Source organism: Populus alba, chromosome 9 (genome assembly GCF_005239225.2).
Source record: "Populus alba chromosome 9, ASM523922v2, whole genome shotgun sequence".
Taxonomy (NCBI): Eukaryota; Viridiplantae; Streptophyta; class Magnoliopsida; order Malpighiales; family Salicaceae; genus Populus; species Populus alba.
The window spans coordinates 5,017,405-5,030,369 of record NC_133292.1 but is presented as its reverse complement, the minus strand read 5'-3'; the positions used below and the strand labels follow the sequence as shown (position 1 = coordinate 5,030,369).

Below are 12,965 nucleotides of genomic sequence, written 5' to 3'. Positions count from 1 at the left end.
AGCTAGAAAGCTATTGATTTACCATATTTTGATGATGAAAAAATTAATTATAATATCAACAAGTTTGAATAGTTCCACGAAGAAGTTTTTAAACCATCAACTAACTTGAAAATACAAACCAGGGTCGAGAGAATTTTTTCTAATTTAATTGTGTTTTTAAAGCTATTTAAAGAAATTTTGACTCAGGAGAACAATTCATTTAGATGCTAAGAATGTTTATTATGTTTTTTGAGATCAAAATAAGTAAAATGAATTTTCATACCAAAACACCCCAGCCCTCAACCGTCTCTTTGGTGGCTAGAAGGTAAGTGCATGCATAACTTTTTTTTAAAAAGAAGAGGAATAGATGACTTGGTGGATGAGCCTGGGCTTTGCTGTAAAGGTTCAAATGTGCAATTTATTATCATTATTATATAATTAAATAAAAATTAAAAATTAAACTTAATAACATTCATGAACTAAATCGCAAGTTTAGGAAGCTATGCCACGAAATTTGGATTTTTTTTAAACAATTATTTTGATTTTTTTAAAAGAAACTATTTTTTTATTGGATAAATAAATTATCTTTAAACCTATCAAATCATCATTAAATCATATTAATACAATTTTTATATTATTTAATTTAAACCTCCAAGTTGAGATTAATAGCATTATCAAAAAGTTCTTCATAACCTTTGTAGTGTTTTTTATACTAAAAAAATTTGCTGTCCCGCAAGATATCAAACATCGATCATCTAGTACATTACTAATAATTATTTCATAAGAAGACACGTCGATTAGAATTGTTGACCAAGGCACTTTATGCCAGCTCTACTTCAGCAAGTTGATTCAAGCAACTAACTAAAAATCGGTTTCAACGACAAGAAAAGAAAACATGACTTAGAACAGGTACCTTGGAGGATCTTTTTAATATATAACATTTCTCCATGCATAATGATTATGCTCTGAAGATGGATAGTAGTCAATATAGCAGATTCAAGAAACCCTAGATGCCCCATCAATGTCCAAAACCTGCTAGTAAGAAGAAAAGATTTCACCTTTCTAAGATGGAAAGATGATATTTCTGTACCTCTGATCTCCCTTAAAAAAGATGAAGAGATATCTTCAGCTTGTTCTGTCTCCATTTTGGAAGCTCATAAAATGCTTTTCTCCGCATTCCAAACTTCTCTCGAAACTCATCATCGCATAAGTATACCTAAATTCAGAAAATCAAATTAGCTGCTGAATAGAACTGATATTCAATTGCACCACAGCAATGCAATGGCAAACACAGCAGAATCAAATCCTAAAAAACAGCCACTCAAAATCTTAATTTGGCATTATCATTGAAAAAAAAATTCTTCAAAATTTTTACACGGCATTCTCAATATAGCCAAAGTGTCCCTGAAATGAATTAAAATTGTAGCAGCTAGTTTTATAGTCAAATGGTGTGCTGAAACGATAAATGGAGAAGGTTTAGATGAAAACAAAATGGCTACCTCTCTTTTGGTTACATCTATGTCCGTTACTGGATCACTTGAATTCACTTTCAATCGCTCATAAGGATAGATCACTGAGTTCTCACTAGCATCATTGCCATCAACCTGAGCTAAAACTGCAGCCTGAGAAGGGGATTCTGCCTCTGCTTTTGGAGAACCTGAAATGACCAACAATGAAGTTTTAATAAAAATTTCAATCAGAACATGTCATCAAGTTTGCAAGAGTAAAAAGCCAGCATCCAGCAGGATTGTATCCTTCTCCTTGTTTCATTCATACTTTAGTTCGTCATTCTTCCAACAGGTCATGCAATAGGATGAACAGGTCAAAATCCACAAAATTTTGTATGTTAATCATGTCAAATTTCCATTCTGTCATAAACATTTGGTGGCATAATCTATTCAATCTGATATGCATTCAATTAGCAATTATCCTATATTGATAGTTATTTGTTCCAATGACTACAATTGTGCATGCCAAGGTTTCACTGTTATTACATAACATCAGGGGGGGGGGGGGGGGGCTAAAAATTTTGTTCGCTGCATTCCATATTAACAAATTGAATGATTCTTTATTACCAGCACTGTCATGAAAGGGGGACCCAGGAAAGAGCTTTCTTGCTGTTGGAGCTGGGGTGGAGATTTGGTAGTTGGTTGGAGAATTAAAGTGCGTGACTGAAGCACTGGATACTGGAGATGTACTATTTCTCCCATTTGAACTTACAGACTTGCTTCTCAAACTATCTGGAGTTGTCTCCTTGGAGGATGCTTTCCATGATTTACTTGTATGAACCTGCACAACAAATAAAATGAAGCATGAATAAATTCAACCTTATATCACAATCAAAGAGGCCAAATGTTGTCCAGAACCTAATGTGCAAAAACAAATCTGATATCTATAAATGCAAGGTTAAAAACTTCACCATCTTTTTCCACAACATCATCAACATTGCCTTCATCATCTCAAGCTAATAATAATGCATGCCACATGAGATGGAATGAGATTACATTGGGATAAAACAGTATGGCCGGATTGAGCCTCAAGCAAGAATCAGTTAAATGCATGCCATATCAATCCACATTGAAATTCTTAGGCTATACATTCCACTGAAAAATTATTGAGCAATGCTCATTGGTAATACTGATAAAGGAATATTTGGGCCAGTGACATTCTTTGGCTACTTCAGCATTTTACTAGAGCTTTCAGAGCCAGGAAATGCACCCATCCAAATGCACAAGACAAGTATTGCAAAGTAAGATACCACACTTACTTCAAGATTTTGCTTCTTTCCTTTTAGAATAGCAAGCCTTCGTTCAAAGGAGTTTCCATGCATCTACAAGGTCCACAACCATGTTAAAATCGTTAACTAAAGTTCATTATGAATACATCACAAGGAAATTTCATCGCTATCTTCTAGTTTCCTTGAAGTTCACCATGTACTTCAAAATGTGAGCATGTCTAGTCATAAAGTAATAAAAAAAAAGACTGGGAAGAAACTGGGGGTGTATGTTTCTTTGTTTATGGAGAATGTTTATTGGCTGCAGTTTTGACAGTGATTTATTGAATCCCCACCACTCCCCCAATACACAAATGCATCACCTTAACTGCAGAAGACAATTTATACTACCATTTTCGAGTTATGATACTTCCCATATAACACCATTAATGTTAGGAAAATTGTATTTGCTAGAACATCAGGAATTATCCACGCATTTAGTTGTCATCTGCAACATATGCCACATTTAGATCCACTTACATTTGCCTTTGATGAATCCCACTCAAAGAAGCGAGTGAAGAAAAGTGGCTCCCGCCCCTCTGTAATGACATAAATAGGAGTCTCGGAAGATAGTCCTTCAACCAGCGGGTCTGCCTGAAGGAATTTCTGCTAGTTTCAAGTGAAACTATGAGAAGAAATACACACACAGATGCAGATAGAGGTGAAAACTGAAGAACCTCAAGTATATTCTTAGCTAATCAATGCACTTGAATCAATGTCATGTATTGGACTATAAGTGGTATATAAAAAGCCATCACAAATGAGACCATTAAACAATAACTGGAACCTTAAAACAATTCATGCCTTATGAACCATCAGATTTTCTCGCACATCATTCGAATAGTTGAATGGAAGTGTTAAGGTCCATGTTTCATAAAGTGATTCAGAAAATGAGCAACTCATACTGTTAAATAAAGATACTTGTGTCCAAGAAAATAACTTGAAACAAGTTAAAACAAATAAGTTACCATGCCAAGCAAGATGGCTTGCTGCTTTGATTTGATGTTTGAATGGCTTCCAATCCAGACATGTATTTCCTCGTGGCAGTCAAGTATTAACACATCTTCAGTGGTTAAATCATCCTGTGCAAAGTTGTATATCTCTTTCACCTGAAATAAAGGGAACGTGCTTAACACAATTTTTGCAGTGACAGATAAAAATAAGAATCATCCCCTAAATGTACCATACAGGAGTAATTTGCTAAAGTAGTTGACATGTTTATAATCACCAAAATGTACCAAAATCATGACCCAGCTATTGGCCTTGGAACTTAAAATTTGTGGAGGGAATTTGCAAACTACTTGAATTTACTAAGGCAGACTCCACGTGACTTCTATTTGTATCTGAAGCTTCTAATTTACGAACAACAATGCTTGAATCAGGCATTCAAAACCATTGTATACAAAGCTTATATAATATATCATAAAGATCCACCAACTTCTAATTGCATATGTGCCTGTGAAACCACATTTAATTATACCTTGAAATCGCCTGCAACAAAATTCAACCAAGCAGCATAAGATCCAATACCCACCATCAGAAAAAATTTGACAGCAATTAACACCTGTAATAATTCAGAACCAAGGCAGAGCACATCATCTCTAGAATGAATGAAATTTGAAAGTGTATTTTGCATACCATCAACGCATGTAAGCGTAAATAGATGTGGATCTTCAACATGTTGTTTTAGCTCCTTTTGCCTTGGATACTCAGTTTTTCCACCAAGGGCATTCCAAAAAATATCAGGTTCACTCCCTTCCCGCACTGATATAGGTTGCCATGTTGGCTGCAAATGACCAGATAAATTATAATTCTCTTTACTCTTTTGGAAAGTTAAGAAGAGAATTCAATTCAAATAACTATGAGCTCAGTCATCAATCAGAGGGAAAATAAGAGGGATAGAGAAGATTTACAATGTGTTTGGTTTTAAAATTGAAGGGAAAGCAGGTGTAACAGAAGGGAAATTTTGTAAAAATTTCTTCTGATGTATGTGTGTTTTTAGGAGAAGCAAGCACTAACATGACATTTTAGCTGGGATGCAAGGCTTGCAAGCTACTCTTGACTTAATGTCCAGCTTTTACTGTAACATACTAAACCTTGGAATAAAACCTAATATATTTAATTACAAATGCTAAACTTTTACCGTGAAATCAAAGAACTTTACTGTAAAATCTAAAACCGTTTAGAAATTAACACCAAATTTTCCCACTTATCCCCCTAAAAGCTAAACCAAATGCAATGAAGAGTCGACAAACCCAAAGCATAAGCATATAACCATTAACATATGGCCACCTAGTGATGGCTTCAACAGAGTACATACATTAATCAATTCCAGCATTCTGTCAAGAAGAGCATGGTCTACAGTAGAAGAGAGATTCCCTATCCATGTGAAGATGGATGTTCCAGTTTGCAAGATGTAACAATACGAAGAGTTCAAGGAATTTGAAACCTGCATGAGTTGCACAGCTCATAATCAATTAACAATCAAATTGCAACAGCATTTAAGAAGCAAATACAAACACTATCTGTTTTGGCATATTATGTTATTCATTGATTCCATCCTACAAACCACATAATGGAATTAAAACCATGGAATTAAAACAGAGCATACTTTTGTGTATTGAAAAGATTTATGGCATGATCAATATACGCACACAACTGTTCATATCTGTGTTAAAAATATTATTGGTGTGATGGAGACCAATATTATTGGTGTGACTCGTACGATTTTACGATCAAAACATATAAAACGTGTAATATCAGGTTAAAAACTCGAAAACCAGTAAGATTAGTCAAACCTGGTCAAACTCACTCAAAACCGGTCTAACTCGTTAAAATCAGTAAAACCAAACCGATTTCACGATTTCATATTAAAATTAAAAACCTGCTGACCCTTTCCCCATGAGTCCCCCGCCCGACACTCCACTCTCCACTCTCCACCCACCCCCTGACCCCTTTCCCCATTCCCCAAATCTCTCATTCTTTGATTCCCCAAATCTCTCATTCTTTGATTCTCAAATCTTAACCCTAGCAGTAGCAGACTAACACCAGCAACGCCTTCCACTCTCTTTTTTTCTCTCAAAACCCATCAAGGCGATTCTTTGTTCTGGCTGTGGAGCAAGGACTGAACTGTATATCAAGGATTCCATGAGATTCAGTTGGCAAAAGATGATTTTTCGAAGGATAACTTGCTAGGAGAAGGAGGTTATGGCATGTTTATAAAGATAAACGACAAGATGGGCAGCTAATTGCAGCAAAGGTATGCAAAGAAGCAAGCACTCAAGGATTTACAGAATTTCAATCTGAGGTATATGTGTTAAATTTCGCACATCACAAGAACATTTTAATGCTATTGGGTTTTTGCTGTAAGGAGAACCTTAACATTTTGGTTTACGAGTATATTTGCAACAAGTCCTTATATTGGCATTTATTTGGTGAGTCATTAATGATCCTAGAAGCCCAAAATCATTCATTTCAATCTTTATTAGTTCTTCAAATGACTTTTCTTCTTCACCATACTGATCTAAGCATGAACTTACTACTTGTATCGTTTTTATAGATAAAACTGAAAATATGCTTGAGTGGCACCAAATACTTGCTGTTGCCATTGGAACTGCTAAAGGGTTGCAAAATGTTAATTTAGGGTGAATACAAAAGGAACTTATCCGTTTGTCAATGACAGTGGTATTGGTAGATTTTATGTCTAATTTTGCCAGCACTCCTGGCTGTTACTTCACTGCACTATAGCTTTTCTCAGTGTTTCATTGGTTGCAGTCTTGCATGTGGAGTGACATGTGATCCTGTCAATGCTTAAATTAACTAGTAATATATGTTCCATAACCTTAATCCATTTCAAATTGGACAAACTTGTGTGTCCTGTCAATGGAAAGCTGATATTTTTTTCAGGTTCCTCAACATAACTATGCTGGAGAAGGCCAAGTGTGTATGTACTATGTTATTTTTTACAAAATTATGAGATTTTATATGCACTATTTTAAGATATTAACTCAGAAGGAGGTGGTGGGGATGTATGATAAATGCATTGATGATAGATATCTTTGAGTTTGTTTTATTGATTTGAAATACAGTTTATAGCTGGAGTCAAAGGTTCGGCTTGGGGTAGTTAATGAAATGATTTTATCTACACAGCTTGGAGATTTTGGCCTTGCAAGATGGAAAACTGGCTATGACCCTAAGCAGACAAGGGTGCTTGGCACACTTGGGTAGATCTTCTATACTCTTTCCTATCTTCAGAACTGCATATTGTACTCCTGATGTGCATATTTTATGCCCAATTATACCATTTAGGCATAAAATATTTGGATGAACTAATTTGAGCCTTATTGCTTTAGTTTTGTGAGTTCTTTATGCATGCTTCCATAACCCAAATGTTTGGATTGATTATGGGATTGATTTGAGTTGGTTCTTGAATTGCTTCCACACCAAAAGATTGTATGTTTTAAATTTGTTAATTATTAGCTAATGAAAAGTTGCTTAAATTATGTATGAATTTATATTTGAATCATGTATCTTAAGGTATTTGAACTATACATGAATTTTTATTTGAACCGTGCATTTTAAGGTGCTTGAACTCTATATGAAAAAAATTTCCTTATGATTTTACGATCCGTTCTTACGATCCGAGTTTATTTTGCATTTTCCGTGCCATATCAAAAATACATTTTTGACAGCCTTGATGGAGACAATTACATGGTTTTGGTGTCAAGAGTTGACACTTGCATTTACACAGTGATTTTGTAGCATTACAATCACAAGGATTATTATTGTGCAAAAGAATGTCCTGCAAGACAACTCTAAGAGAGCAAGAGTGACAATAATTGTGTAGATTCCACTGAGCTAACTTACCTGGTCAACTTGGATGGCTTGCATGTTCTCTGGACTGATCCCTTGAACTCGAAAAAGTGCAGTCTTTTGTTCATCATAAGTTTCATCCAAAATTCCTTTCTCCGCAATCAAGTTCTTGTACCGTTTACTTAAACCTCCCTGAAGGAAATGACAAAAAAAGTAAGAAAAAAAAAAAAAGCACCGGGCATGTTTAACAGTACATTAACTTGGGAAATGAAGGGCAAAATACAGATGACAGAAAAGGAAAATAAAAAGAAAGAGCATAAAAGTTTACTACGTACAGACCTTGAATATAATTACTGTCTGAAAAATTGAGAAAAATAGAAGTGGCTCCTTGTCTTGAATAACTTGAACCTAAATACAGAATATTAGTTCAGTCAGTAGTAAATCAGTTTCTTGAATAACTGGATTGAAGGTTTCCAATATAATGCATATAAATGAGAGAAAAAAGACCAAACCAAAACTGGATCCCTTTTGCTTGAGTCTGCTATAGCATTCATGTGGGAGATAGCATCCGCTCTATCATCCTGCAAACAGTAAAGGATTGTTAGCGCATCTGATAGACACCATGATTATAAGTTTTTAAGGGGGTCTTTTCACTTTAAATTGATTTTATAACATTAAATTAGAAAGTTCAAAGAAAAAGGAAAACCATTAACTGTTTCAGAAGGACAACAAGCATAAAATTCCAATACCAAATGTTTTTGCGTTTCCAGGTAAATATGACTTGTTTGTAACTCAAGTAGAAACAATGTGCAATGAAAAGAAAACTTCAGTTTTCATTTTCCTTTTTTTTAATTTTAATTTGAAGAAAGATTATTTCAAATGAAAAACAAAAATACTGATTCTTTTCCTCTCATCTTTTTCCACTCTACCCTTACGACCTCACAACCCACCAGTCAAAACTTTTAGAAATATAAAAGCTTTTTTATTTCAAAATATACAAATATATAGTAAATCATACATGATCTTATAAGAACAAAAGAATTTCCACCTAAATCTTGCCCCAAGTTCCACTATCATGTGTGAGCAGTTTTGGTAACATGTGCAGATACCAGTCAAAATATTATTCCTATGGTTGATCCCTGTCTTTGAAGTCTATCATAATTTTTTACACTTACCGGTACACTGTCACGACCAAGCCATGCATAAAACAAATATTCATCCCTCCCATTGCCAGGATATGTATACTGAACAATGTAGCAATCTCCACTGAAGAGCTTTGTCTGCTCTGGATCAGGAATAAGGGTCAGCTGATCACCATTTATCCGCCAAACCTGAATTATTAACGTTGCATCAAACAGGAACCTAGGATAATATTTGACTGTGATCAAAACTCAAAAAAATAAAAAAAACATTTGACAAACTACCTTTAGTTTTCCTCGGCAATTTATATATGGCTGGCAGTCTTCTTCATCAGGCAGTTCCTTCACATCATAGCCCTGTTGCTTAAATATTGCTGGAAAAAAAAAGGTGAACTAAATAGTTAGCATTAAAGCAACTAAATTAGTAAAACCACCCATTCTGCTATCACCCTTTCTAATCTTTCCTATAATTTATCTGCACAGGTAACAAACCTGCTACTTTTCCACGACCTTCTTCATACAACTTTGGCTCCACCACTTGAGGCCAATTATTAAAATGCGACCTAAATATGGAAGTCTCTAATCCTTCAGTTAGAAAAGTTAAATGGGTTGCCATTGACCTTCCCTGATTTCTCAGTAGATCCTGCAAAGGAGTAGCCAGTAAAAAAGGTAAGAATAATGCTCATAAGAATCCCTATGGGCTAGCATGAGAAGAAAATTTGAAAGGGTGGTCATTTTTTTACCTCGGTAACTGAAATTGATTTCTTCCTTTCTGTAATTGAGGTATTTCTTCCCATCCATACAAAAATCTCAGCACCACAATCAAGCATATAGCACTTGTTTGTCTCTAGCATTTCTTTGTTCAACGAACTACCTTCACAAGGACACAGCTTAGCCTGTGCTGTTATCCTGTTAATAAGGAATCTTAAGTATTTTCAGAAAAAGAAGCAAGAGGTGTTATTTCAATGAAAGGAAAATTTTAGGGAAACAGCAAAAACATACAAAGCATGCAGGCACATACTGACATGCACACAAAACTACATCCAAAATCCAAAAAAAGTGAATCGCCTATGAAATTAGGCAAGCTAAGGACAAAGCATAATTATTTGCATTTGTAAGAACACAATACAGTATCCTTTTGGTGGCCAAATACAAGATGACTTCAATAGTTGAATGTTACCAATCCTAATCCTAGCCAAACTAGACGAGCTCTTGAATGGCAACCTAGACTTGGCAATATGCAGAGTGACCATGTGTCCAAAACAGTGAGAATGCCTGTAGATGAAGAAAAAACTCACCAGAACAATTGTGAGAATGGAGAATCAGATTGTTTCTCAACACAAGGTGAATCCCTAGGAATAGGAGCATATCCACCAAAAAAACTCCAAAACTCACCAACTTCAGGATCGCCAACAAGTTTCCCATCCTCTGCAGCACCAGAATAATTAATTGCAAATTCTTTTTTTCTTTAGATAGAAAGAGAAAGAGGGGGGTAAAGGAGTCTGACCTACAGTGGCCACTTCACAGGTTCCACCATGCTTGTTCTCCTTGATATACTGAACAACCTCCAAAGCTTTAGCCCTTTCTTGAGTGCTAGAGTTGCACCCACTAAAGAGGAAAATTTTGGATGCAGTGTCAAGTATGAATACATCATTGTGGTTCAAGGATGACCGAGAAAAAGGCACCTGCTCAGAATGCTCACCTTTAAAACCATATTCACCAAAATCCAAACAGGACTAGAACATATGCAGGTGCATATTTATTGATAAATAAATCTTAAAAAAAAAATCAATATCAATAATCATTCTGCTTGTAAAAGTTGGTCTGAATTAACCAACAAAGAAAGAAGTGTGTAAACAAATGCTGACTAAAATTATGTTAGCTACACTTTTATAAGTATCAATTTCAGGCTCCATCTAGAAGAATCCATGCAATGGCATCAAAAATAGCTATATGCACCTATCTGAAATAACTGAGGGTTTTAACAGTAAATGAGTGACAAATCTTCAGCATCTCTGAAGTCATAGATGGCTAATTCAGTTTCCACAAAAGTTTATAGAGTTGTTCGAGACTTACTTCTCTCACAGAAACAACATGCTCCCCTTTGCATGTTAACAAGCTAATTTTGTATGATTCACCATTTAACTGTCCAGAATCTGAAGAAAACACTCCTTCAATGGGTATAACACATGGCTTAAAGTATGACAGGAACTTCTCTGTTTCTTGGCCCTGAACTTCCCTATACTGTACAGTACAAGACCCTAGAGCTGAATCTAATTCTAGTGCTTTGTCTGATGCTAGGGTCGATTCCACCTGCAAATACCATTAAGCAACCTTAGAACATGCTCTACTAATGCAAGCTATCAAATGTAAAATTTTGCGCTCTACAAGCCATTACAGTCAGAGAAGATAGGGAGACAAGTGTCTATGAATAATTTAAGATGGACGAGGCCTGCAGTCAGCTAACTCAACAATTTTTCATCAATCTCCTAGATCAAATGCCACAGTATGGTAACAACAATAAATTGAGTCAACAAAATGTTTTGACTCGGAAAGTTTCTTCGTTTAAAGATCTTGTGCTCAATTGATTGCTTTTTTTGATGCATTCATTCGGTTGCATATTTTCACATAATTCATTTGATCTTTATAATCTAAGCTGGCAATTCGAAATTTAGTGGTTCCCGTATCAATGCAGATCGATTAAATCCTAATTAACTAAGATAAGAAGGCAAGATTAAAAAAAAAAAGACCTCATTTGCATCTTTTCCCAGCCAGTAATGTATGTCGTGCTGAGGCGGGCCGCTTCTTGGCAAAACCGTCTGTCGCACAGCACAAACAAGAAACGAAGCTCAATATTATCTGTCTAAATTACAAAAAAAAAAAAAAAGGAATTTATATATTAACAGTGAAATGTGAGAAGCAACAACTTACACTCAAAACTACATATGAATTCCCAGAATAAAACTTGCCATGCAGAGATTTTGGGACTGGAACCAACCGGAGCTGCTTCTCCACACACCATATTTCCAAGCCACTAAACACGGGACGGGTGGCGTTAAGGAAGAAGAAGAAGCAATTAATAGCCTCAAAACACATCACATTAATTAACCGCGTCTATTTCAGAAACAAAATCCAGTACGAAAACAAGCACAAGTAAGGATACGGTTTGGCTCCTGCGCCATCGAATACAGAGTCAATCTGCTTTGACATTGCTGCTCATTCTCTTCTCTGATTTTCTGCCATCCAAAGGCAAAAAAAGAAGTAAGAAAGAAATAATAATAAATGTTCGTCATCAATCAAATCTAACTGTCATAGTAAAAGCCTCACCAGATTTGATGAATTTCGGCAGGTTTTATTTATTTTTAACTTTAAAGTGTGAGTGATTGGTGAGGAATAGTAAAAACAAACTAAGATTGTTGAAGATGTAAGGGAGGAAGTGAAAGAGGGGAAAATGAAAAGCGACCAGGCAAGTTTGGCTTTATCGTCCAGCTAATTGAGGGGCCCACTCTGTGTCTGGTGGAATGTAAAAGATGAAAAGGACAAGGCGGTGCCTCATGCCGTTCCCGCTCCTTTGATTTCAATCATGGACGGTTGGATTAGTGCGTTCATGGGCCCATTTGTGATTTTTTAAGCCGTTGATTGCTCAGTCGAGTCAAGAATGATTACCTGGACCAACCAAGAGTTTTCTTTTTTTTCTTTTTTTAGGGAGATGATGGTTAAACACCAAATGCGTGCGTTTAGGAAAACAATAGATGACCAGAGGGGTGATGATTTTAGGCAGTCTTATACTCTTTATTTTAATATTTATATTTTAGAATCTTTTCATTTTTACAACATATTTTTTATACGTGGTGTATTTTAGGCTAGCATGTATTTGGTATAGTGGTAGCTTTTATAATTATGAATTGAAAAAAGTTATTTTATAAAAAAATATTTTTAATTGAGATTGATTTGATATTTTTATATGTTTTGTTAAAAATATGGTTTAAATTAGGTTAAACAAAATGTAGTTTAATGTGTTTGTTTAAAAAAATGTTTTTCAAATTGAGATTATAAAATAATTTTAAAAATATATATTAATATTGATAGTTTTTAATTTAAATACTGTAGATTTAATTATTGCTGTTATATCATGAAATAGATAATATTTTATATAAAATATTTTTTATTGTTTCATTAAATTATCTATAATTCCATCTCATATGAAATACATTTGACAAGAACTAGAGTTTTCTTGATTTCTTAAGCGCGCAACAACATCA

The 12,965-nt window shown here is 35.0% G+C and overlaps 1 protein-coding gene across 2 annotated transcripts; it reads right to left on the bottom strand.

Moving 5' to 3' along the window:
* Nucleotides 1-717: 717 nt before the first annotated feature.
* LOC118035200 (villin-1) lies at nt 718-12,183 on the bottom strand. 2 transcript variants are annotated; one of them, XM_035040718.2, is made up of 23 exons: nt 12,031-12,183; nt 11,867-11,939; nt 11,635-11,737; nt 11,454-11,522; nt 10,780-11,016; nt 10,211-10,388; nt 10,002-10,131; nt 9,447-9,612; nt 9,196-9,346; nt 8,989-9,077; nt 8,740-8,895; nt 8,077-8,145; nt 7,904-7,972; nt 7,619-7,756; nt 5,073-5,201; nt 4,391-4,538; nt 4,233-4,243; nt 3,721-3,861; nt 3,233-3,358; nt 2,747-2,809; nt 2,055-2,268; nt 1,479-1,636; nt 718-1,195 (listed from the first exon to the last, which is right to left on the bottom strand). In XM_035040718.2, the coding sequence occupies exons 2-23, from the start codon at nt 11,911-11,913 to the stop codon at nt 1,082-1,084; spliced, it is 2,706 nt and encodes a 901-aa protein (XP_034896609.1). In that variant the 5' UTR covers nt 11,914-11,939; nt 12,031-12,183; the 3' UTR covers nt 718-1,081. The 2 variants fall into 2 exon arrangements, with proteins under 2 accessions (XP_034896609.1, XP_034896607.1); XM_035040716.2 differs by having other exon boundaries at nt 4,233-4,538.
* Nucleotides 12,184-12,965: the final 782 nt, after the last annotated feature.

What these genes read in the sequence shown, in the direction of transcription:
- LOC118035200 (XM_035040716.2), bottom strand. Translation starts at nt 11,913, where the DNA reads ATGTCAAAGCAGATTGACTCTGTATTCGATGGCGCAGGAGCCAAACC. An exon ending in GAATGCTGGAATTGATTAAT is followed by an intron (nt 4,539 to 5,072) that starts GTATGTACTCTG and finishes GGTCATTTGCAG; the next exon opens with CCAACATGGCAACCTATATC. An exon ending in GGGATTCATCAAAGGCAAAT is followed by an intron (nt 2,810 to 3,232) that starts GTAAGTGGATCT and finishes TGGACCTTGTAG; the next exon opens with ATGCATGGAAACTCCTTTGA.